The 27,482-nt window shown below is 44.8% G+C and overlaps 1 protein-coding gene across 2 annotated transcripts in view; it reads right to left on the reverse strand.

The window, feature by feature from the left end:
* Positions 1-27,482, reverse strand: part of CACNG4 (calcium voltage-gated channel auxiliary subunit gamma 4) — a 136,159-nt gene that overhangs the window by 73,676 nt on the left and 35,001 nt on the right. Inside the window, exon 2 of one of the 2 annotated variants that reach the window (XM_073579811.1) lies at positions 16,932-17,007. The exons of the other annotated variant lie outside the window; for it this stretch is intronic. Within the exon in view, the coding sequence (XP_073435912.1) occupies positions 16,932-17,007 (76 nt within the window). The remainder of the gene's footprint in view (positions 1-16,931; positions 17,008-27,482) is intronic. 2 annotated transcript variants of the gene reach the window in all.

Raw genomic sequence — 27,482 nt, forward strand, 5'->3', positions numbered from 1 at the left:
CACTCCCTTCTCCCCATCATTGCCTTCACCCCATCACTGCTGTCTCTCCATCATTGCCTTCACCCCATCACTCCCTTCTCCCCATCATTGCCTTCACCCCATCACTGCCATCTCTCCATCATTGCCTTCACCCCATCACCCCATCATTGCCATCTCTCCATCATTGCCTTCACCCCATCACTCCCTTCACCCCATCACTCCCCTCTCCCCATCACTCCCCTCTCCCCATCACTGCCGTCTCTCCATCACTCCCCTCATGGCCTTCTCCTCATGTCCCCATCTCCTCCAGGGCCAGGCTACACAAACACAGACCAACACACACAGACAGACAGACATACATACACACATTATACATACATACACACAGACAGACATACATACACACACACACATTATACATACACACAGACACCACCTCTCTCCTCTCACCTGCCCGCCGCCCGCGCTACCTCGCTCTGACACAGCAGCCGCGCTCTCCTCTCTGTGTCAGTCAGAGGCAGGAAGCGCGGGCGGCGGGCAGGAAGCTGGACGCAGTGGACGGGTCCTTGCAGCTCCGCTCCTGCTATTCCCTCTTGCAGGGAGCGGAGCTGCTTGGATCGCTCCCTGGCCGCCGCTAGAACTGCTGCGCGCTGCCCCAGCCACGCCACTGACCGCCCCTGGCTCCCCTTGTGTCCGCAGACCGGCAAGGGCACTGCAGCGGCCCGGTGCTGGGATGCGGACCGGCGGTTGGGGACCCCTGCTCTACCCCATAGTCCTGTGCCCATATACCTGTCATACATATCCTCCATCCCATAGTCCGGTGCCCATATACTCATCACACATCCTCCATTCCATAGTCAAACATTATGACATCATAATGAGCTTGCAACCTTTGATGACACCAGCGTCGCCATGGCAACCATTGTGACATTATGAGGGGCGGGTCTTGATACGCACACACTGCTTCCCCAGTATGCAAATAGGGGCATTATGAAATCATGAGGGGCGGGGCTTGACGCGCACACACTTTTTCCCCCAGTATGTAGATAGGGGCAAAATTGTTTGGTGAATTGGAACGTGCGGGGTTAAAATTTCGCCTCACAACATAGCTTAGAATGCTCTTGGGGTCCAGACATGTGACTGTGCCAAATTTTGTGGCTGTATCTGCGACAGTGCGGATGCCTGTCCCGGACATACACACACACATACATACACACTTTGAGCTTTATATATTAGATAGATATATATATACACTAGCTGAAGAGCCCGGCGCTGCCCGGGCATAGTAACTAACTGTGGTTAGTTATAGCAAATTATAATTATCCTCCATCCCTTAGTCCCGTGCCCATATACCCATCATACATATCCTCCATCCCTTAGTCCCGTGCCCATATACCCATCATACATATCCTCCATCCCTTAGTCCCGTGCCCATATACCCATCATACATATCCTCCATCCCATAGGCCCGTGCCCATGTACCCATCATACATATCCTCCATCCCATAGCCCCGTGCCCATATACCCATCACACATATCCTTCCTCCATCCCATAGTCCCGTGCCCATATACCCATCATACATATCCTCCATCCCATAGTCCCGTGCCCATATACCCATCATACATATCCTCCATCCCTTAGTCCCGTGCCCATATACCCATCATACATATCCTCCATCCCATAGGCCCGTGCCCATATACCCATCATACATATCCTCCATCCCATAGTCCCGTGCCCATATACCCATCATACATATCCTCCATCCCATAGTCCCGTGCCCATATACCCATCACACATCCTCCATCCCATGCCCATCATACATATCCTCCATCCCATAGTCCCGTGCCCATATACCCATCATACATATCCTCCATCCCATAGTCCCGTGTCCATATACCCATCACACATCCTCCATCCCATAGTCCCATGCCCATATACCCATCATACATATCCACCATCCTATAGTCCCGTGCCCATATACCCGTCATACATATCCTCCATCCCATAGTCAACCATTATGACATCATAATGAGGGGCGGGGCTTGATACACACACACTTTTTCCCCCATTATGTAGATAGGGGCAAAATTGTTTGGTGAATTGGAACACGCGGGGTTAAAATTTCCCCTCACAACATAGCCTAGGACGCTCTCGGGGTACAGACGTGACTGTGCCAAATTTTGTGGCTGCAGCTGCGACGGTGCGGATGCCTATCCCGGACATACATACACAAACTTGAGCTTTATATATTAGACTAGCTGAAGAGCCCGGCGCTGCCCGGGCATAATAACTAACTTAGTTATAGCAAATTATAATTATCCTCCATCCCATAGTCCCGTGCCCATATACCCATCATACATATCCACGATCCCATAGGCCCATGCCCATCATACATATCCTCCATCCCATAGTCGAGAGTCCATATACCCATCATACATCCTTCATCTCATAGTCCCGTGCCCATATACCCATCATACATATCCGCCATCCCATAGTCCCGTGCCCATATACCCATCATACATATCCGCCATCCCATAGTCCCGTGCTCATATACCCATCATACATATCCTCCATCCCATAGTCCAGTGACCATATACATATCCGCCATCCCATAGTCCCGTGCCCATATACCCGTCATACATATCCTCCATCCCATAGTCCAGTGCCCATATACCCATCAGACATCCTCCATCCCATAGTCCCGTTCCCATATACCCATCATACATATCCTCCATCCCATATACCCATCACACATCCTCCATCCCATAGTCCAGTGCCCATATACCCATCATACATATCCTCCATCCCATAGTCCCGTGCCCATATGCCCATCACACATCCTCCATCCCATAGTCCCGTGCCCAAATACATATCCTCCATCCCATAGTCCCGTGCCCATATACCTGTCATACATATCCTCCATCCCATAGTCCCGTGCCCATATACCTGTCATACATATCCTCCATCCCTTAGTCCAGTGCCCATATACCCATCACACATCCTCCATCCCATAGTCCAGTGCCCATATACCCATCACACATCCTCCATCCCATAGTCCCATGCCCATATACATATTCGCTGCCCGGGCATAGTAACTAACTGTGGTTAGTTATAGCAAATTATAATTATCCTCCATTCCATAGTCCCGCGCCCATATACCCATCACACATCCTCCATCCCATAGTCCCGTTCCCATATACCCATCATATATATCCTCCATCCCATAGTCCCGTGCCCATACACCCATCATACATATCCACGATCCCATAGGCCCGTGCCCATATACCCATCATACATATCCGCCATCTCATAGTCCAGTGCCCATATACCCATCATACATATCCTCCATCCCATAGTCCAGTGCCCATATACCCATCACACATCCTCCATCCCACAGTCCCGTGCCCATATACATATCCGCCATCCCATGGTCCCGTGCCCATATACCCATCATACATATCCTCCATCCCATAGTCCAGTGCCCATATACCCATCACACATCCTCCATCCCATAGTCAACCATTATGACATCATAATGAGCGGTGGCAGGGCTTGCAACCTTTGATGACATCAGCGTCGCCATGGCAACCATTGTGACATCATAATGAGGGGCGGGGCTTGATACGCACACACTGCTTCCCCAGTATGCAAATAGGGGCATTATGACATCACAATGAGGGGCGGGGCCAGACGTGTGACTGTGCCAAATTTTGTGGCTGTAGCTGCGACGGTGCGGATGCCTATCCCGAACACACACACACTTTGAGCTTTATATATTAGAATATATATATATATATATATATATATATATAAAAAATGTATTTATTCTATCTATTCTACGTATATACATACAGTCATATGTAAAAGTTTGGGCACCCCTATTAATGTTAACCTTTTTTCTTTATAACAATTTTGGTTTTTGCAACAGGTATTTCAGTTTCATATATCTAATAACTGATGGACTCAGTTATATTTCTGGATTTAAATGAGGTTTATTGTATTAACAGAAAATGTGCAATCTGAATTTAAACAAAATTTGACTGGTGCAAAAGTATGGGCACCCTTATCATTTTCTTGATTTGAACACTCCTAACTACTTTTTACTGACTTCCTGAAGCACTAAATTGGTTTTGTAAGCTCATTGAGCTTTGAACTTCATAGCCAGGTGTATCCAATCATGAGAAAAGGTATTTAACCCCTTCCTGACATGCGACGTACTATCCCGTCCACGGTACCCGGGCCCGTATGACCGTGGACGGGATAGTACGTCTACCGCGATCAGCGGCGCCCACGTGGTGAGCGCCGCTGATCGCGGCCGGGTGTCAGCTGATTATCACAGCAGACACCCGGCACTATGTGTCAGGGGCGGTCACGGACCGCCCCCGACACGTTAACCCCTTGCACACCGCGATCAAACATGATCGCGGTGTACCGGGAGTTAAAGGGAAGCATCGGCAGGGAGGGGGCTCCCTCCGTGCTTCCCTGAGCCCCCCACGGCAGCGCAATGTGCAGCGCTGCTGCGGGGGGCTCCTATCCTCCAGGCCCCCCGAATCCAAGATGGCGACGGGGGCCTTCGGGGACCTGAGGAAGCTGGCTTCCTCAGTGCCTGCAAAGCGCAGGCAAGAGGAAGTCTTCTTCAATGCCTGTGACAGATTGCTGATCTGTCACAGTGATCTGTGATGTGACAGATCAGCGATCTGTCACAGGACAGTGATGTCCCACCTGGGACTATGTAATAAAGTAAAAAAAAATTAAAAAAAAATGTAAAAATAAATTTAAAAAAAAATCGCCAAATAAATTAGAAAAAAAAAAAAAAATATATATTCCCTCAATAAATCCATTTTTTGGAAATAATAAAAAAAAACAAAAAACAATAAAAGTACACATATTAGGTATCGCCGCGTCCGTAATGACCCGCCCTATAAAAATGTCCCATTAGTTAACCCTTTTAGCGAACCCCTTTAAAAATAAAAATAAAAAACGAAGCAAAAAATAATGATTTATTATCATACCGCCAAACAAAAAGTGTAATAACGCGCGATCAAAAAGATGCATATAAATATCCATGGTACCGCTGAAAACGTCATCTTGTCCCGCAAAAAACGAGCCGCCACACAGCATCATCAGCGAAAAAATAAAAAAGTTATAGCTCACAGAATAAAGCGATGCAAAAATAATTATTTTTTATATAAAATAGTTCTCATTGCATAAAACCGACAAAAACATAAAAAAACTACCTAAATGAGGTATCGCTGTAACCGTACTGACCCGAAGAATAAAACAGCTTTATCAATTTTACCGCATGCAGAACGGTGTAAACGCACCCCCCCAAAAGAAATTCATGAAACGCTGGTTTTTGTTCATTCTGCGTCCCAAAAATAGGAATAAAAAGCGATCAAAAAATGTCACGTGCCCGAAAATGGAACCAATAAAAACGTCAACTCGTCCCGCAAAAAATAAGACCTCACATGACTCAGTGGGTCAAAATACGGAAAAATTATAGCTCTCAAAATGTGGTGATGCAAAAACTATTTTACAATAAAAAGCGTCTTTTAGCGTGTGACAGCCGCCAAACATAAAAACCGCCATAAATAGTAAGTCAAACCCCCCGTTATCACCCCCTTAGTTAGGGAAAAATAATAAAACTAAAAAAAAAGTATTTATCTCCATTTTCCCGTTAGGGTAAGGCTGTGTGCACACGCTGCGGATTAGGTGCGGATTCATCCGCGCGGATTTTGTAAAATCCGCAGGTGAAACCGCAGGTCAAAAGACCTGCGGTTTTACCTGCGGATTGCTCTGCGGTTTTGTCCTGCGGTTTTTCATCTCCTCAATAGAGGAGATGGCAAACCGCAGGAGAATCCGCAGAAAGAATTGACATGTCAATTCTTTCTGCGGATTGAAAACCGCAGATAATCAGCGCGGAAAATTCTGCACCGTCTGCACTGCGGTTTTTGATTCCCATAGGGAATCATGGTACTGTACACCGCAGCAGAAACTGCTGCGGGTCCGCAGCAGCCAAAACCGCTGCGGAACCGCAGCAAAATCCGCAGCGTGTGCACACAGCCTTAGGGTTAGGGTTAGGGCTAGGGTTAGGGCTCAGATTAGGGTTAGGGGTGTGTTGGGGTTAGGGTTGGAGTTATAATTGGGGGTTTCCACTGTTTGGGCACATCAGGGGCTCTCCAAATGCAACATGGCGTCTGATCTCAATTCCAGCCAATTCTGAGTTGAAAAAGTCAAATGGTGCTCCTTCCCTTCCAAGCTCTGCCAGGCGCCCAAACAGTGTTTTACCCCCACATGTAGGGTATCAGCCTACTCAGGACAAATTGCAAAACAATTTTTGGGGTCCAATTTCTCCTGTTACCCTTAGGAAAATAAAAAATTGGGGGCAAAAATATCATTTTTGTGGAAAAAAATGATTTTTTTATTTTCACGTCCGAGTGTTATAAACTTCTGTGAAACACTTGGGGGTTCAAAGTGCTCACCACACATCTAGATAAGTTCCGTGGGGGGTCTAGTGTCCAAAATGGGGTCACTTGTGGGGAGTTTCAATATTTTAGGTACATCAGGGGCTCTCCAAACGCACATGACACCCGCAGACCATTCCATCAAAGTCTGCATTCCAAAACGTCACTGCTTCCCTTCCGAGCCCAAACGTGTGTCCATACAGTACTTTTCTCCCACATATGGGGTGTCAGCGTACTCAGGCCAAATTGGACAACAACTTTTGGGGGTCCAATTTCTCCTGTTACCCTTGGGAAAATGAAAAAATTGGGGACTAATTGATCATGTTTCTGGAAAAAATACGATTTTTTTATTTTCATGCCCTGGCATTATAAACTTCAGTGAAGCCCTTGGGGGTTCAAAGTGCTCACCTCACATCTAGATAAGTTCCTTAGTGGGTCTAGTTTTCAAAATGGGGTCATTTGTGGGGGGGTTTCCACTGTTTAGGAACATTAGGGGCTCTCCAAAGGCAACATGACACCCGCAGACCATTCCATCAAAGTCTGCATTCCAAAACGTCACTACTTCCCTTCCGAACCCCGACGTGTGCCCATACAGTAGTTTTCTCCCACATATGGGGTATCAGCATACTCAGGACAAATTGGACAACAACTTTTGGGGTCCAATTTCTCCTGGTACCCTTGGGAAAATAAAAAAATGGTGACTAAAAGATCATGTTTGTGGAAAAAATACGAATTTTTTATTTTCACGCCCGGGCGTTATAAACTTCTGTGAAGCACTGGGGGGTTCAAAGTGCTCACCACACATCTAGATAAGTTCCTTGGGGGGTCTAGTTTACAAAATGGTGTCATTTGTGGGGGGTTTCCACTGTTTAGGTACATTAGGGGCTCTCCAAAGGCAACATGACACCCGCAGACCATTCCATCAAAGTCTGCATTCCAAAACGTCACTACTTCCCTTCCGAGCCCCGACGTGTGCCCATACAGTAGTTTTCTCCCACATATGGGGTATCAGCATACTCAGGACAAATTGGACAACAACTTTTGGGGTCCAATTTCTCCTGGTACCCTTGGAAAAATAAAAAAATGGTGACTAAAAGATCATGTTTGTGGAAAAAATACGAATTATTTATTTTCACGCCCGGGCATTATAAACTTCTGTGAAGCACTGGGGGGTCAAAGTGCTCACCACACATCTAGATAAGTTCCTTAGGGGGTCTAGTTTCCAAAATGGTGTCATTTGTGGGGGGTTTCCACTGTTTTGGTACATCAGGAGTTTTCCAAACGCGACATGGTGTCCGATCTCAATTCCAGCCAAAAACGTCAAATGGCGCTGCTTCCCTTCCGAGCTCTGCCATGCGCCCAAATAGTGGTTTACCCCCACATGTGGGGTATCAGCGTACTCAGAACAAATTGCACAATAACTTTTATGGTCCTGTTACCCTTGGAAAAATAAGAATTGAGGGTGAAAAGATCATTTTTGTGGAAAAAATATGATTTTTTAATTGTATGGCTTTATGTTATAAACTTCTGTGAAGTCCATGGGGGTTCAAAGTTCTCACCACACATCTAGATAAGTTCCTTAGGGGGTCTAGTTTCCAAAATGGTGTCATTTGTGGGGGATTTCCACTGTTTTGGTACATCAGAGGTTTTCCAAACGCGACATGGTGTCCGATCTCAATTCCAGCCAAAAACGTCAAATGGCGCTGCTTCCCTTCCGAGCTCTGCCATGCGCCCAAATAGTGGTTTACCCCCACATGTGGGGTATCAGCGTACTCAGGACAAATTGCACAATAACTTTTAGGGTCCTGTTACCCTTGGGAAAATAAAAATTGGGGTGAAAAGATCATTTTTGTGGAAAAAATATGATTTTTTAATTGTACCGCTGTACGTTATAAACTTCTGTAAAGCCCTTGTGGGTTCAAAGTTCTCACCACATATCTAGATAAGTTCCTTGGGGGGTCTAATTTCCAAAATGGGGTCACTTGTAGGGGGTTTCCACTGTTTAGGTACATCAGGGACTCTCCAGACGTGACATGGCGTCCGATCTGAATTCCAGCCAATTTTGCATTGAAAAAGTCAAACGGCGCTCCTTCCATTCTGAGCTCTGCCATGCGCCGAAACAGTCGTTCCCCCCCACAAATCAGGTATCAGCATACTCAGGACAAATTGCACAATAACCTTTGCAGTCCAATTTCTCCTGTTACCCTTGGTAAAATAAAAAAAATTGAACCTGAAGTATTTTTTTTGTGAAAAAAAGTTAGATGTTCATTTCTTTTTAAATATTCAAAAAAATTCCTGTGACGCACCTAATGGGTTAATAAACTTCTTGAATGTGGTTTTGAGCACCTTAAGGGGTTCAGTTTTTAGAATGGTGTCACTTTTGGGTATTTTCTATCATATAGACACCTCAAAGTGGCTTCAAATGTGATGTGGTCCTAAAAATAAAATGGTGTTGTAAAAATGAGAAATCGCTGGTCAACTTTTAACCCTTATAACTTCCTAACAAAAAAAAATTTTGGTTCCAAAATTGTGCTGATGTAAAGTAAACATGTGGGAAATGTTACTTATCAAGTTTTTGTGTGCCGTATCTCTGTGATTTAAGGGCATAAAAATTCAAAGTTGGAAAATTGCGAAATTTTCAAAATTTTTGCCAAGGGGGGTTAAGGGGTTAAGGTGGCCACTTGCAAGTAGTTCTCCTATTTGATTCTCCTATGAAGAGTGGCATCATGGGCTCCTCAAAACAACTCTCAATTGATCTGAAAACAAAGATTATTCAACATAGCTTTTCAGGGGAAGGATACAAAAAGTTGTCTCAGAGATTTAACCTGTCAGTTTCCACTGTGAGGAACATAGTAAGGAAATGGAAGAACACAGGTACAGTTCTTGTTAAGCCCCGAAGTGGCAGGCCAAGAAAAATATCAGAAAGGCAGAGAAGAAGAATGGTGAGAACAGTCAAGGACAATCCACAGACCACCTCCAAAGACCTGCAGCATCATCTTGCTGCAGATGGTGTCACTGTGCATCGGTCAACAATACAGCGCACTTTGCACAAGGAGAAGCTGTATGGGAGAGTGATGCGAAAGAAGCCGTTTCTGCAAGCACGCCACAAACAGAGTCGCCTGAGGTATGCAAAAGCACATTTGGACAAGCCAGTTACATTTTCGAAGAAGGTCCTGTGGATTGATGAAACAAAGATTGAGTTGTTTGGTCATACAAAAAGGCGTTATGCAGGCGCTGTATTGTTGACCGATGCACAGTGACACCATCTGCAGCAAGATGATGCTGCAGGTCTTTGGAGGTGGTCTGTGGATTGTCCTTGACTGTTCTCACCATTCTTCTTCTCTGCCTTTCTGATATTTTTCTTGGCCTGCCACTTCTGGGCTTAACAAGAACTGTACCTGTGTTCTTCCATTTCCTTACTATGTTCCTCACAGTGGAAACTGACAGGTTAAATCTCTGAGACAACTTTTTGTATCCTTCCCCTGAAAAGCTATGTTGAATAATCTTTGTTTTCAGATCATTTGAGAGTTGTTTTGAGGAGCCCATGATGCCACTCTTCATAGGAGAATCAAATAGGAGAACTACTTGCAAGTGTCCACCTTAAATACCTTTTCTCATGATTTGATACACCTGGCTATGAAGTTCAAAGCTCAATGAGGTTACAAAACCAATTTAGTGCTTCAGGAAGTCAGTAAAAAGTAGTTAGGAGTGTTCAAATCAAGAAAATGATAAGGGTGCCCATACTTTTGCACCGGTCAAATTTTGTTTAAATGCAGATTGCACATTTTCTGTTAGTACAATAAACCTCATTTGAATCCAGAAATATAACTGAGTCCATCAGTTATTAGATATATGAAACTGAAATAGCTGTTGCAAAAAACAAAATTGTTATAAAGAAAAAAGGTTAACATTAATAGGGGTGCCCAAACTTTTACATATGACTGTATGTAATGTATCTATTCTACGTGTGTATATATGTGTATTGTATCTATTCTATGTATATATATATATATATATATATATCTATGTGTGTAATGTGTCTTTGTATGTATATATAACATACTATTCTGTAGAACTATGACTGTATATAGTAATATTTTGGATCTATAGTGACACCAACTGGACTAGTTTTGCACTAGCACTTTATAACCACTTGCACTATATCTAACCTCTTCTATACATTTCATAGTGTGACAGATCTATTACACCCCTCAGCATTATCACTACTTAATATACGGCCTCTTGCTCCCTCTTGACTACAGTCTTTTTCATGTCTCGGTGTGCAGCCCTGGTTTTATATCTTTTCATGTACACGGATTTGTGTTCATGTTGTTGTCACCTGATGTCATTAAATAAACTATTACTTTGTTCACCACATTGTGTACGGACTTCTTGTTGGTTTCTCCAGCTCCTTTTCCTCCAGTGTATTTCCGACTCTCCATTTATCACACCCACGTCCAGTCTCTTGGTTGCAGGATTATTACTTTCACTATATTACCTATTTTACTAGTACAAGGTTCCAGTTATTTCATATTCAGATATCATTGGGCAGAGTGCAGTCTGATTTTTTTTATTGGATTGCACTCGTCCATTTTTCTTGCACATGAGTACGAGCCCTTAGTCTGTGTGTTTAGATCCCATATTAAATTAATTTAGTTTCCTTTGGTGCTGAAAAGCTTAACCACCCTTTCTATGGTTGTGAGAAACATGCAGCTCCATTTCAGCTGCTTCTGATCTGGTCATTACCTCTCTCTATAAAACCTGGCCAGACCTTCTCTGTCCTGCTGGTGACAGCTTTGCTTCCTCGCTTCCGGTAGGTGCTGTGCGCTAAGTGTTTGGAGTGGAGTTGTAGTAGTGTTCTGTGGTTTGCTGTTATACGTGTGTGTTTATCTCCTAGTCCCTGTTCCCATTTAGTTTATTCCTCCTACTGCCCCTATCTTCCTGCCGGTCACTATCCTCCTCCAAGTTCCTATCCTCCTCCATGTCCCTTTCCTGCTCCCCATCTCTATCCTCCCCTTCTCCCTGTCCCTATCCTGCTCCCTATTGTCGGTTAGTGCTTGTGTATGATGGCGGTTTTCTGTTATCCCTGTTTTGTCTTTGTGTCTTGTTTACCTTCCATTTCTGTCCCAGCTCTCATGGAGGAGGGGACACATCAGGAACATAGTACAGTCAGAGACTCAGGCCTCTCTACCATCAAGAGTACGCCTGGGACAGGGATAGTTTCAGGGTCCTAGGGACAGTTTGAGGCCCACCTTCCGTACTGAAAACTGTCACAGCATGACACCAATATGGCGGGTTGGGATTTGCTGGGGGTCCCATAATCTTTGATGTAAGGGGGTGATTATCTATGACCATACTGAGAGGTGAATGTTTCCCTATTGTTGGCAGTCACCTCGTGTGACTTGTGCACCTGCCACGGTGTCTTCTGCGCTGTATTTCTTGCGTGAAGTCCGTGTGTCGCTCTCGCCCTGGGCAGCTCAGCTGTTCCTCATACACAGACTGAGAATTGCTCAGCTCACACTGGATTATTACATGTCTGCCAGAACATCTGCGGCCCCGCTCCCCGGAGAATACAGGGTGCTGCTCCCCAACCGACCGTCTTCGGGTGACCCCAGACAGGGTGAGCCGAGCGCCTCCGTCCATCCACTCCTGCAAGCACTGCCACCCCTGACTGATCCAGTGTGTGTTCAGTCAGTGCCTTCTGATTCCTGTCCATAAATCCAGGGCTGCAGTGAAGACTGACACTTATATGAAGTATAAGCCTGTGCAATACACATAGGCAGAGGACCAGTCGCCACCATCCGACTGCGGCCACGAGGAGGACACCGTGGCAGAGAAGATTCAGTTCTCTATGCTGCTGTTCTACAGAACTCGCCGGTCTACAGCGCCCCCTGTTCAGGGGTGAACCTAGTCTCTCTGCTGCCTGAGGCGAACCGCAAAATGACGCCCCCCCTCCCACACAAAGTAAATTTTTATATCTGTATTTTAAAACTGAGTACAATAGTTATACTGTCCTCATACACGTTAGCAGGGTGTGCTATGAGACATGTAGCTAAACCCCCTGTCTTCTTTAAGAGGCTGTAAAATTGTAACCTTTTATTGATTGCAGATGTGACAGGAAAGGGTCAAACTATAGGATGCAATAACAGGAGCATTTCAGAATATATAACTGCACAGAGCATGAAACACAAATAGTCTGCAATACTCAGTAACATGAGGTAATACATAGGTACCATGAGGTAATACATCGGCACCATGAGGTAATACATAGGTACCATGAGGTAATACATAGGTACCATGAGGTAATACATAGCTGATGATTACCTATTTAATACAACAAACGTTATAAACACAGGATTATAACACCTAGATAGTGCTTACCAACTATGCTTAGAGCAGGCTGTTTAAGAAGCATGAAGAACACGAATGGTGTGGTTTCTCCTAAGACACGTGGAGGAATAATGGCTGCTGTTCCCTTCACAGTGTCATAAACAAGACTATGATGTACCAGGAACAATCCCACAATACACTGCAAATTAAACTAGAATCTATGCATTAAACGGCCAGAGGTGGTGCTGTTACCTTACAGTATGAAATATATGAAGGATTAATACACACAAAAATACAATGTGTAATAATTGAAGACATAAAAAATGACTAGACCTTCTAGACAGCAATTATATGGCTGGACAGAACTATAGTGGACATTTTGATTTAGATAAATAGAAAAAAAACGGTGTCCAAACACAAGGATGTCAGCGCCATCACATGCACATAGAAGAACAACACAGAAGTATCCAGAACAAGGGCCATTAATGGCAATGGTAGGCCTGGCACAGGGCTGGACTGGGACAAAAAAGCAGCCCTGCCACACAAATCCCACCAGCCCACAAACTATAGCACTCCTCACCCCGATCAGTGAATTTTTTTTATACTTTGTCGTCCCCTCATCACTCTCTTTAAGGAGTTATTTGAAGAGCCACATGTGAATGGCACCACAGTGCGTATGATTGACCACAGCTCCATTTACATGGTACTCTTCAAAGCTACGTTTCCTAGGATCATGGAGGTCCCAGCGGTCAGATCCACAACAAAGTCATCCCCTAACCCCACATAATGCTCCATACAGTATTATGGGCCCCATATAATGCTCCATACAGTATATTGGGCCCCATATATTACTGCATACAGCATAAAGGACCCCATATATTACTTCATACAGCATAATGGGCCCCATATATCACTTCATACAGTATAATGGGCACCATATATTACTTCATACAGCATAATGTGCCCCATATAATTATTCTCCCCATACTCCACTGCCCTGGTCTTCTCAGTGTATTCTGATCCTCCGCACTGCTTGGCACAGGGACATCATTAACTTTATGTATATAACTAGCTGAAGAGCCCAGCGCTGCCCGGACATAGTAACTAACTGTGGTTAGTTATAGCAAATTATAATTATCCTCCATCCCATAGTCCAGTGCCCATATACCCATCATACATATCCACGATTCCATAGGCCCGTGCTCATATACCCATCATACATATCCTCCATCCCACAGTCGAGTGCCCATATACCCATCACACATCCTCCATCCCATAGTCCCATGCCCATACACCCATCATGCATATTCGCCATCCATAGTCCCATGCCCAAATACCTGTCATACGTATTCGCCATCCCATAGTCCCATGCCCATATACCCATCATACATATCCGCCATCCCATAGTCCATTGCCCATATACCCATCATACATATCCTCCATCCCATAGTCCCATGCCCATATACCCATCATACATATCCGCCATCCCATAGTCCCATGCCCATATACCCATCATACATATCCTCCATCCCATAGTCCCGTGCCCATATACCCGTCATACATATCCTCCATCTCATTGTCCAGTGCCCATATACCCATCACACATCCTCCATCCAATAGTCAACCATTATGACATCATAATGAGCGGCGGGGCTTGCAACCTATGATGACATCAGCGTCGCCATGGCAACTATTATGGCGCTGCCCGGGCATAGTAACTAACTGTGGTTAGTTATAGCAAATTATAATTATCCTCCATCCCATAGTCCCGTGCCCATATACCCATCATACATATCCACGATCCCATAGGCCCGTGCTCATATACCCATCATACATATCCTCCATCCCATAGTCCCGTGCCCATATACCCATCATACATATCCTCCATCCCATAGTCGAGTGCCCATATACCCATCGCACATCCTCCATCCCATAGTCCCATGCCCATATACCCATCGCACATCCTCCATCCCATCGTCGAGTGTCCATATACCCATCATACATATCCTCCATCCCATAGTCCCATGCCCATATACCCATCATACATATTCGCCATCCCATAGTCCCATGCCCATATACCCATCACACATCCTTCATCTCATAGTCCCATGCCCATATACCCATCATACATATCATCCATCCCATAGTCGAGTGCCCAAATACCCACACATCCTCCATCCCATAGTCCCATGCCCATATACCCATCATACATCCTCCATCCCATAGTCCCATGCCCATATACCCATCATACATATCCTCCATCCCATAGTCCCATGCCCATATACCCATCATACATATTAGCCATCCCATAGTCGAGTGCCCATATACCCATCATACATATTCTCCATCCCATAGTCCCATGCCCATATACCCATCATACATCCTTCATCTCATAGTCCCATGCCCATATACCCATCATACATATTCTCCATCCCATAGTCCCATGCCCATATACCCATCATACATATTTGCCATCCCATAGTGGAGTGCCCATATACCCATCACACATCCTCCATCCCATAGTCCCATGCCCATATACCCATCATACATATTCTCCATCCCATAGTCCCATGCCCATATACCCATCATACATATCCTCCATCCCATAGTCCAGTGCCCATATACCCATCACACAGCCTCCATCCCATAGTCAACGCGCGGGGTTAACATTTCACCTCACAACATAGCCTATGACGCTCTCGGGGTCCAGACGTGTGACTGTGCCAAATTTTGTGGCAGTAGCTGCGACGGTGCGGATGTCAATCCCGGACATACATACACACACACATACACACACTTGAGCTTTATATATTAGATTGTCCACATGAACTGATAGTAATAGTGATTTGTTTGTACCCTGTTGTCTGTGGCTGTCTCACTTATCGGGGTGCTCAGGGCATATGGTTATACACCAGTAAAAAGGATGAGAGGCTCAATGTGACCAGTGCCACCTAGTTTACTACCCCTCTTAGTCTACTGGTACTGTGGGCACACTGACTGGTACTGAGAAAAAGATAGAAAGAACAAAGAGAGAGAACAAAGAGAGAGAAAAAAGAAAACAGAGAGAGAAAGCAAGAACAGAGAGAGAAAGAGGAGAAAGGCGAGAGAGAGAGAGAGAGAGAGAGAGAGAAAGAAAATGGGGATAGAAAGAACAGAGAGAGAAAGAAAGAAGAAAGAAACAGAAAAAAGAACAGAGAGAGAAAGAAAGAGGGGACAGAAAAAAAAGAAGAGCGAGAGAGAAAAAAAAAGAAAGAGGGGAAAGAAAGAAAGAAAGAAAGAATAAAAAGGGAGAGAGAAAGAAAGAGGGGAAAAAAGAAAGAACAGAGAGAGAAAGAAAAATAAAGAGGGGAAAGAAAGGACAGAGAAAGAAAAAGAAAGAAAGAGGGGAAAGAAAGAAAGAACAGAGGGAAAGAAAGAAGAAAGAAAAAGAACAGAGAAATAAAGAGTGGACGAAAAAAAGAACAGAGAGAAAAAAAGAAAGAGGAGAAAGAAAGAACAGAGAGGGAGAGAGTAAGAATGAGGGGATAGAAATAAAAAACAGAAAGAAAGAGGGGAAAGAAAGAACAGAGAAAAAGAACAGAGAAAGAGAGGAAAGAAAGAAAAGAGAGAAAGAAGGAACAGAGAGAAAGAAAGAATGAAAGAAAGAATGAGGGGCAAGAAAGAACAAAGAGCAAAAGAACAGAGAGATAAAGGAAGAACGGAGAGAGAAAGAAAGAACATAGAGAGAAAGAAAAAACAGAGAGAAAAAGAAAGATTAGAGAGAAAGAAAGAGGGGAAAGAAAGAACAGTGCGAAAGAAAGAAGAGAGAGAGTGAATAGAAGAGGGGAAAGAAAGAAAGAACAGAGAGAAAGAAGAAAGAAAGAAAGAATGAGGGGAAAGAAAGAGAACAAAGAGAGAAAGAACAGAGAGAGATAAAGGAAGAACGGAGAGAAAGAAAGAACATAGAGAGAAAGAAAAAACAGAGAAAAAGATTAGAGAGAAAGAAAGAGGGGAAAGAAAGAACAGTGCGAAAGAAAGAACAGAGAGAGTGAATGGAAGAGGGGAAAGAAAAAAAGAAAGAACAGAGAGAAAGAAGAAAGAAAGAATAGAGAAAGAGAGAAAAAGAAAAAAAGAAAGATTAGAGAGAAAGAACAGAGAGAAAAATGATAATTACTTACCGGTAATTTGATTTTCCAGAGCCATGACAGCACCGCAGACATGAGAGATGGTATCCGCCCCTAGGAAACAGGAAACCTGCAGCAGAGACATAAGAAGGGGCGGTGTTATGAGCTCATTTTCTCCTTCACTTTTGATGTCCGATGAACTCCCTCTGCTGGTGAAAGGAGGTAGTGAAATTGATTTGGATGGGAAAAACCTGTCATCTGAACAGGTGGAGTGTGATTGGACATCCGGAATCTCTGAGTGGATATAAGGCCGCCGACGCCCTGCTGGGTTGCTGGTGATCCTCTCTGCTATGAGCTCTGGCCTCCAGTTTAGTCCTGTCTACTAAAGCTAAGTTTTTGCTCTGCTTTTGTTCCATGAGATTTTGTCTGGTTTACTTAGTGTTTGTGTTCAGCCAGCCCTGGTCTGGGGTCTGCTCTGGGGTAGTTTAGATTTCCCCTTTCTTTATGTTTATTTAGTTCTCCGGCTGTGAACGAGGTGTCTAGGACCACCGTAGGAACACCCCACGGCTACTATTAGTTGTTGTGAATAGGATCAGGGGTCCCAACCTCTCCGGTTTTCTGGACTTAGCTTGTATTTTTGTTTTTTCCTCCTCCGGTGACTCATCATAACAGAATCACCAGCCATACCGCAGATTCTAGGGTACTCAATAGCAGGAAAGAATTGTAAAAAAAAAAAAAAAAGTGTCAGAATTTTTTTTTATGTATATTTTTTCCTCTTTTTCTCTGGGGCCGTAGGAGGAATTTTCTTAATGGAGATTAAGCAATTGTCTGATCGTGTGGAGCAGCTCGCTGCTGAAGTGCGGGGAATTTCCGCCTATCTCACTCATTCACAGGCTGCTGAACCAAAGATTCCTACTCCTAATGTGTTTTTTGGGGATCGGTCTAAATTTTTGAATTTTAAGAATAATTGTAAATTATTTCTTGCCTTGAAGCCTAACTCATTGGGGAAAATTTTCATCTCTTCGCTGCGCGGCGATCCCCAGGATTGGGCGTTTTCTTTGACACCTGATGATCCTATTCTAACTAATGTGGACGCATTTTTTCAAGCCTTGGGGTTGTTGTATGATGAACCTAATGCTATTGATCAAGCTGAGAAAGCCCTGTTGGCATTGAGCCAGGGTCAGGATTCTGCAGAGTTATACTGTCAAAAATTTCCGAAAGTGGGCGGTCCTTACTACCTGGAATGATGGTGCCTTGGCAGCTCTCTTTCGGAAGGGTTTGTCAGAAACCGTAAAAGATACTATGGTGGGATTTTCTGTTCCCTCTGGTCGTGACGATTCTATGTCATTAGCCATTCAGGTTGATTGGCGTTTACGTGAACGTAAAAGTACACGAGAAATGTTGCCACCTGTTGAACAAATGTCTGAACCTATGCAATGTGATAGAGTTTTGTCTAGGGCGCAACGTCAGGAGTTCAGAAGGCGTAATAAGCTGTGTTTTTTCTGTGGAGATGCCTCTCATATGATTTCTGTCTACCCTAAACGAGAGAAACGTTTTGCACACACATTTGAGGGGTATTGATGCTACTCCTTTGGCGAAGAATAAACCTGTTTTGGACCCAGGTGGTAATGCGGGTCGCCCCAGACCATCAAGAAAATTGCAGATTTTTGGTGTTGCATGGTCTGCATGATGCCGTTGTTCTGGGGTTTCCCTGGTTGCAAATTCATAATCCAGTTTTGGATTGGAAATCTGTGTCTGTGGTGAGTTGGGGTTGTCGGTGTGCCTTTAGTGAGGCTCCGGTTTTTTCCACCTCTCCTCAGTCGCATGATGTTCCTGACTATTTGGCGGACTTTTATGATGTATTTAGTGAGAATGAGTCTGCGTCTCTGCCTCCTCATAGGAGTTATGACTGTGCAATTGAACTAAGCCCGGGGTGTAAATTTCCCAAGGGTCAGCTCTTCAATTTATCTGTACCCGAGCACGAGGCTATGCGGTCCTATATTAAGGAGGCGTTGGAGAAGGGTCATATTAGACCATCCTCTTCACCCTTAGGTGCCGGGTTTTTTTTTGTGGCCAAAAAGGATGGTTCATTAAGGCCTTGTATTGACTATCGTTCCCTCAACAAAATTACTGTTAAATATCAGTATCCGTTACCCGATTTCTGATCTATTCTCCAGAGTTAAAGGTGCTTGCTGGTTTACCAAGCTTGACCTCAGGGGGGCGTATAATCTTATTCGCATTAAGCATGGGGATGAATGGAAGACGGCGTTTAATACTCCGGAGGGACATTTTGAGTACCTGGTGATGCCTTTTGGGCTCACTAATGCCCCTTCTGTCTTCCAGTGCTTCATGAATGATATTTTCCGGGACTTTGTGGATAAATTTTTGATCATCTATCTGGATGATATTTTGATCTTTTCCAAGGATTGGGACTCTCATGTGGAACATGTTCGGACTATGAGGGAGAATTCCCTGTATGTTAAGGGATCGAAATGCCTTTTTGATGTACAGAGGATTTCATTTTTGGGATTTATTTTGTCTCCGTCAACTATTGAAATGGACCCGGCCAAGGTACAGGCCATTTATGATTGGGTTCAGCCCACTTCTTTGAAGGCCCTCCAGAAGTTTTTGGGTTTTGCTTATTTTTATCGTAAATTTATAGCTAATTTTTCTGGTATTGCCAAACCATTGACTGATTTGACTAAGAAGAGTGCTGAATTGGTCTCCGGAGGCTGTTTCTTCCTTTCAGGAGCTGAAGCGGAGGTTCACTTCTGCTCCGGTTTTGCGGCAACCTGATGTCTCACTCCCGTTTCAGGTAGAGGTGGACGCTTCTGAGATTGGCGCAGGAGCTGTTTTGTCCCAAAAAGACCCGGTAACATCTAAAACGAATCCCTGTGCTTTCTTTTCCCGAAAGTTCTCCCCATCCGAACGCAACTATGATGTGGGGAATCGGGAACTGTTAGCCATGAAATGGGCATTTGAGAAGTGGAGACATTGCTTGGAGGGAGCTAAACATCAAGTCGTGGTCCTTACTGACCACAAGAATTTGATTTACCTTGAGTCGGCCAAACGCTTGAATCCTAGACAGGCTAGGTGGGCCTTGTTTTTCACACGTTTTGATTTTGTGGTCTCTTTTCTTCCTGGAACTAATAATGTCAAGGCAGACGCCCTCTCTAGGAGTTTCTTTGCTGATGCTCCTGTGGTGACCAAGCCTGCTACCATCTTAGGTGAGGGGGTAGTTCTTTCTGCCATCTCGCCCGATTTGAGGCGTGCTCTGGAAGAGTTCCAGGAGGACAAACCTGAGCGTTGTCCCATTGGAAAATTTTATGTTCCTGACCAGTGGAGGAAGAGAGTAATGTCTGAAGTTCATTGCTCCGTATTGGCTGGTCATCCAGGTATTTTAGGTACTAGAGATTTGGTGAGTCGGTCTTTTTGGTGGCCAGCCTTGTCTCGTGATGTCAGGAATTTTGTGCAGTCCTGTGGGACTTGCTCCCGGTCTAAACCTTGTTCTCGCTCTAGTGGGTTGTTGATGCCTTTGCCATAGAATCGTAGAGTTGGAAGGGACCTCCTGGGCCATCTGGTCCAACCCCCTGCTCAAAGCAGGATTCGCTAAATCATCCCAGTCAGATGTCTGTCCAGCCTCTGTTTGAAGACTTCCATTGAAGGAGAACTCACCACTTCTCGTGGCAGCTTGTTACATTCATTGATCACTCTAACTGTCAAAAAGTTTTTTCTAATATCTAATCTGTGTCTCCTCCCATTCAGTTTCATCCCATTGCTTCTAGTCTTTCCTTGTGCAAATGAGAATAAAGTTGATCCTTCTACAATGTGACAGCCCTTTAGATATTTGTAGACAGCTATTAAGTCTCCTCTCAGTCTTCTCTTTTGCAAACTAAACATTCCCAAATCCTGCAACCTTTCCTCATAAGACAGGGTTTGCAGACCGGTCACCATTCTGGTCGCTCTTTTCTGAACTTGCTCCAGTTTGTTGATGTCTTTTTTTAAATGTGGTGCCCAAAACTGGACACAATATTCCAGATGAGGTCTGACCAAAGAAGAGTAGAGGGAAATAATGACTTCACGTGATCTAGACTATATGCTTCTGTTAATACATCCTAGAATTGCATTTGCCTTTTTTGCTGCTGAATCACACTGTTGACTCATATTCAGTCTGTGATCTATTAGTATACCCAAGTCTTTTTCACATGTGCTGTTGCTTAGCCCTATTCCTCTCATTCTGTATATGCTTTTTTCATTTTTATTGCCCAGATGTAGTACTTTGCATTTTTCCCTGTTAAAAACCATACTGTTAGTTGCTGCCCACTTCTCCAGTTTATTTATATCTTTTTGAATCCATGGCCCAGGAGGCCATGGACCCATATTTCAATGGATTTTATTTCTGATATGCCTGTCTCTCAGAGAATGACTGTTATTTGGGTGATTTGTGATAGATTCTCTAAGATGGTCCATCTTGTACCACTCCATAAGTTGCCATCTTCCTCAGAGTTGGTGCCTGTTATGATTGAGTCACCGTAGGAGGCAAAAACAGAAATGCTAGCTAAGTCCAGAAAACCAGAGAAGTTGGCAGCTATCGGATTGCAGACCCCTGAACCTATCAACACAACTAGCAGTAGCCGTCGGGGGTTCCTACGATGCCCTAGACCCCTCGATCACAGCCGGAGAATTAAATAGGCCTAAAGAAAGGGGAAATCTAAACTGCCCCAGAGCAGACCCCAAAGCAATAGGCAGCCCCCAACAGATAATGACGGTGAAGCAAGATGAAAACAATACCACAGACAGAAAGATAGACTGAGCAAAGACGGGGCCCAAGCTAACTAGATAGAAAAGGACAGGAAGGCTGCTGTCTGCAATCCGTGAAAAACCCTATGAAAATAAGAGCCAACAGACTGACAGTGAAAAAGGCCCTGAAGACGCTAGGCTTCAAAAAAGCTATGTCAGTACTCAGGAATATTCTGAAGACAGAGCAACCGGCAAAAGGAGATTCAGCTCACCCCAACAGGGAATGGCAGAATCCAGAAAAGCAAGGAAAACAAAAACAAAACACAAATGCTAACAGGCAAAGCAGAAAACTTAGCTTTAGAAGAGCAGGAATCAGACTGGTGTCCTAGAGGTCCACAGAGAAATCACCCGCAGGGCAGAAGGACGTCGGCAGCCTTATATCCAGTCCGTGACTCCACTCAGCCAGTCATCCTCATTAGGCTCAGGTGCCTGATAATCAGGCTCATTACCTTCCTTTACCAGAATAGGGAGTTCACCAGACCTCAGTGACGAAGGGGAAAATGAACTCACAACAGTACCTCCCCCTTGAGGAGGGGTCACCGAACCCTCAACCACGCCACCAGGGCGATCAGGGTGAGCCCGATGAAAGGCACGCACCAATTTTTTGGCATGAATATCAGAGGCAGAGACCCAGGAATTATCCTCCTGACCATAACCCTTCCACTTAACCAAATACTGGAGTCTCCGTCTAGCCAGACGGGAATCCAGTATTTTCTCTACCTCATATTCCATGTTACCTTCAACCAATACAGGGTCTGGAGGTGCCACCCCAGGAACAACTGGTTCAACAAACCTCTTCAACAAGGACTTATGGAACACATTATGGATTTTAAATGTGACAGGAAGAGCCAAACGAAAAGAGACCGGATTAATAATCTCCAAAATCTTGTAAGGTCCAATAAATCTAGGCTTAAACTTAGGAGAAGCCACCTTCATAGCAATATTTTTTGATGATAACCACACCATATCACCAATCTTAAACTGGGGACCAATGGTCCTATGTCGATTGGAAAACCGCTGGGCCTTTTCCTGGGAGAGAGGTAACTTATCCACCACTTGGTCCCAGATCTGGTGCATTCTCTCCACCACAGTGTCAACACCTGGGCAGGCAGAAGGCTCCACCTGCCCTGAAGAAAATCGAGGATGAAACCCAAAGTTACAAAAAAAAAGGTGACATCAAAGTGGCAGAACTAGCTCTATTATTTAAAGCAAATTCGGCCAAGGGCAAAAATGAAACCCAATCATCCTGATCAGCGGAAATAAAACATCTCAAATACGACTCCAAGGTCTGGTTTGTTCTCTCTGTCTGCTCATTGGTCTGAGGGTGAAAAGCAGAGGAGAAGGACAACTGAATTCCCAGCTTGGAACAGAAAGTCCTCCAAAATCTATACACAAACTGAACTCCTCTGTCAGATACAATGTTCTCAGGAATCCCGTGTAAGCGAACCACCTGTTGCAAAAACAGGGGCACCAACTCAGAGGAAGATGGCAACTTAGGGAGTGGTACAAGATGAACCATCTTAGAGAACCTATCACAAATCACCCAAAGAACAGTCATTCTTTGAGAGACCGGCATATCAAAGATGAAATCCATAGAAATATGGGTCCATGGCCTCCTGGGGACCGGCAAAGGCATCAACAACCCACTAGAGCGAGAACAAGATTTAGACCGGGAGCAAGTCCCACAGGACTGCACAAAATTCCTGACATCATGAGACAAGGTGGGCCACCAAAAAGAGCGACTCACCAGATCTCTAGTACCAAAAATACCTGGATGACCAGCCAATGCAGAGCAATGAACTTCAGACATCACTCTCTTCTTCCACTGGTCAGGAACATACAACTTTCCACTGGGACAACACTCAGGTTTGTCCTCCTGGAACTCTTGCAGAGCAAGTCTCAAATCGGGCGAAATGGCAGAAAGAACTACCCCTTCGCCTAAGATGGTAGCAGGCTTGGTCACCACAGGAGAATCAGCAAAGAAACTCCTAGAGAGGGCGTCTGCCTTGACATTCTTAGTTCCAGGAAGAAAAGAGACCACAAAATTAAAACGTGTAAAAAACAAGGCCCACCTAGCCTGTCTAGGGTTCAAGCGTTTAGCCGACTCTAGGTAAATCAAATTCTTGTGGTCAGTGAGGACCACAACTTGATGTTTAGCTCCCTCCAACCAATGTCTCCACTCCTCAAATGCCCATTTCATGGCCAACAGTTCCCGATTCCCCACATCATAGTTACGTTCAGATGGGGAGAACTTTCGCGAAAAGAAAGCACAGGGATTCATTTTAGATGTTACAGGATCCTTTTGGGACAAAACAGCTCCTGCACCAATCTCAGAAGCATCCACCTCTACCTGGAACGGGAGTGAGACATCAGGTTGCCGCAAAACCGGGGTGGAGGTAAATCTTCGCTTCAGCTCCTGAAAGGAAGCAACAGCCTCCAGAGACCAATTCAACACATCAGCACCCTTCTTAGTCAGATCAGTCAATGGCTTGGCAATACTAGAACATTTTGCTATAAATTTCCGATAAAAATTAGCAAAACCCAATAACTTCTGAAGGGCCTTCAAAGAAGTGGGCTGAACCCAATCATAAATGGCCTGTACCTTGGCCGGGTCCATTTCAATAGTTGACGGAGACAAAATAAATCCCAAAAATGAAATCCTCTGTACTCCAAAAAGGCATTTCGATCGTTTGACATACAGGGAATTCTCCCTCAAGATCCGGAACACCGTCCGAATATGTTCCACATGAGAATCCCAATCCTTGGAGAAGATCAAAATATCATCCAGATAGATAATCAAAAATGTATCGACAAAGTCTCGAAAAATATCGTTCATGAAGCACTGGAAGACAGAAGGGGTATTAGTGAGCCCAAAAGGCATCACCAGGTACTCAAAATGTCCCTCCGGAGTATTTAACGCCGTCTTCCATTCATCCCCCTGCTTAATGCGGATAAGATTATACGCCCCCCTGAGGTCAAGCTTGGTAAACCAGCAAGCACCTCTAACTCTAGAGAATAGATCCGAAATCAGGGGTAACGGATACTGATATTTAATAGTAATTTTATTGAGGGCACGATAATCAATACAAGGCCTTAAAGAACCATCCTTTTTGGCCACAAAAAAAAACCCGGCACCTAAGGGTGAAGAGGATGGTCTAATATGACCCTTCTCCAACGCCTCCTTAATATAGGACCGCATAGCCTCGTGCTCGGGTACAGATAAATTGAAGAGCTGACCCTTGGGAAATTTACACCCCGGGCTTAGTTCAATTGCACAGTCATAACTCCTATGAGGAGGCAAGGACGCAGACTCATTCTCACTAAATACATCATAAAAGTCCGCCAAATAGTCAGGAACATCATGCGACTGAGGAGAGGTGGAAAAAACCGGAGCCTCACTAAAGGCACACCGACAACCCCAACTCACCACAGACACAGATTTCCAATCCAAAACTGGATTATGAATTTGCAACCAGGGAAACCCCAGAACAACGGCATCATGCAGACCATGCAACACCAAAAATCTGCAATTTTCTTGATGGTCTGCGGCGAGCTGCATGACCACCTGGGTCCAAAACTGAGGTTTATTTTTAGCCAAAGGAGTAGCATGAATCCCCCTCAAAGGGATAGGCGTCTGCAGAGGTGTCATCGGAAATCCACAACGTTTAGCAAAATCCAAGTCCATTAGGTTTAGCGCTGCTCCCGAATCCACAAAAGCCTTGGCGGAAAATGTGGACAGGGAGCAGATCAGAGTAATTGCCAGAAGAATCTTAGGTTGAACACCACCAACAGAAAACGTGTGTGCAAAGCGTTTCTCTCGTTTAGGACAAACAAATATGCGAGGCATCTCCACAGAAAAAACACAGCTTATTACGCCTTCTGAACTCCTGACGTTGCGCCTTAGACAATACTCTATCACACTGCATAGATTCAGACGTCTGTTCAACCGGTGGCAACACCTCTCGTGCAATCCTGCGTTCACGTAAATGCCGATCAACCTGAATGGCTAATGACATAGAATCGTCCAGACCAGAGGGAACAGGAAATCCCACCATAGTATCTTTTACGGTTTCTGACAAACCCTTCCGAAAGAGAGCAGCCAAGGCATTATCATTCCAGGTACTAAGGACCGCCCACTTTCGGAACTTTTGACAGTACAACTCTGCAGAATCTCGACCCTGGTTCAATGCCAACAGGGTCTTTTCAGCCTGATCAATAGCATTAGGTTCGTCATACAACAACCCCAAAGCTTGAAAAAATGCGTTCACATTAGTCAGAATAGGATCATCTGGTTTCAAAGAAAACGCCCAATCCTGGGGATCGCCACGCAGCAAAGAGATGACAATTTTAACCTGCTGCGCGGAGCTCCCTGACGAGTTAGGCTTCAAGGCAAAAAATAATTTACAATTATTTTTGAAACTCAAAAATTTAGATCGATCCCCAAAAAATACATCAGGTGTAGGGATCTTTGGTTCAACAGTATGCGAACGAGCAAGGTAGGCGGAAATTCCCCGCACTTCCACAGCGAGCTGCTCCACACGATCAGACAATTGCTTTATCTCCATTGAGAGAAAAAAAAAATTCCCCCTACGGCCTCAGAGATATAGAGGAAAGAATATACACACACTTTTTTTTTTTTAAACACAATTCTTTCCTGCTATTGAGTACCCTAGGATCTGCGGTATGGCGGGTGATTCTGTTATGATTGAGTCACCGTAGGAGGAAAAAACAGAAATGCTAGCTAAGTCCAGAAAACCAGAGAAGTTGGCAGCTATCGGATTGCAGACCCCTGAACCTATCAACACAACTAGCAGTAGCCGTGGGGGGGTTCCTACGATGCCCTAGACCCCTCGATCACAGCCGGAGAATTAAATAGGCCTAAAGAAAGAAAGGGGAAATCTAAACTGCCCCAGAGCAGACCCCAAAGCAATAGGCAGCCCCCAACAGATAATGACGGTGAAGCAAGATGAAAACACTAACACGGACAGAAAGATAGACTGAGCAAAGACGGGGCCCAAGCTAACTAGATAGAAAAGGACAGGAAGGCTGCTGTCTGCAATCCGTGAAAAACCCTATGAAAATAAGAGCCAACAGACTGACAGTAAAAAAGGCCCTGAAGACGCTAGGCTTCAAAAAAGCTATGTCAGTACTCAGGAATATTCTGAAGACAGAGCAACCGGCAAAAGGAGATTCAGCTCACCCCAACAGGGAATGGCAGAATCCAGAAAAGCAAGGAAAACAAAAACAAAACACAAATGCTAACAGGCAAAGCAGAAAACTTAGCTTTAGAAGAGCAGGAATCAGACTGGTGTCCTAGAGGTCCACAGAGAAATCACCCGCAGGGAAGAAGGGCGTCGGCAGCCTTATATCCAGTCCGTGACTCCACTCAGCCAGTCATCCTCATTAGGCTCAGGTGCCTGATAATCAGGCTCATTAACTTCCTTTACCAGAACAGGGAGTTCACCAGACCTCAGTGACGAAGAGGAAAATGAACTCACAACACACGGCTCTGCTCACACAGGGCTCCGTTTTGTACACCCCATACACATACAGCTCCACTCCGTACAACCCATACACACGCGGCTCCGCTCCGTACACCCCATACACACACGGCTCAGCTCTGTACACCTCGCACACACACGGCTCCACTTCGTATACCTCATACACACACGGCTCAGCTCTGTACACCTCGCACACATGGCTCCACTCAGTACACACATGGCCCCACTCCGTAAACCTTGTACACATGCGGCTCTGCTCTGTACACCTTTTACACACATAGCCACGCTCTGTACACCTTGTACA

Source organism: Dendrobates tinctorius, unplaced genomic scaffold (assembly GCF_039654945.1).
Source record: "Dendrobates tinctorius isolate UK_male_01 unplaced genomic scaffold, ASM3965494v1 ptg000063l, whole genome shotgun sequence".
Lineage (NCBI taxonomy): Eukaryota > Metazoa > Chordata > Amphibia > Anura > Dendrobatidae > Dendrobates > Dendrobates tinctorius.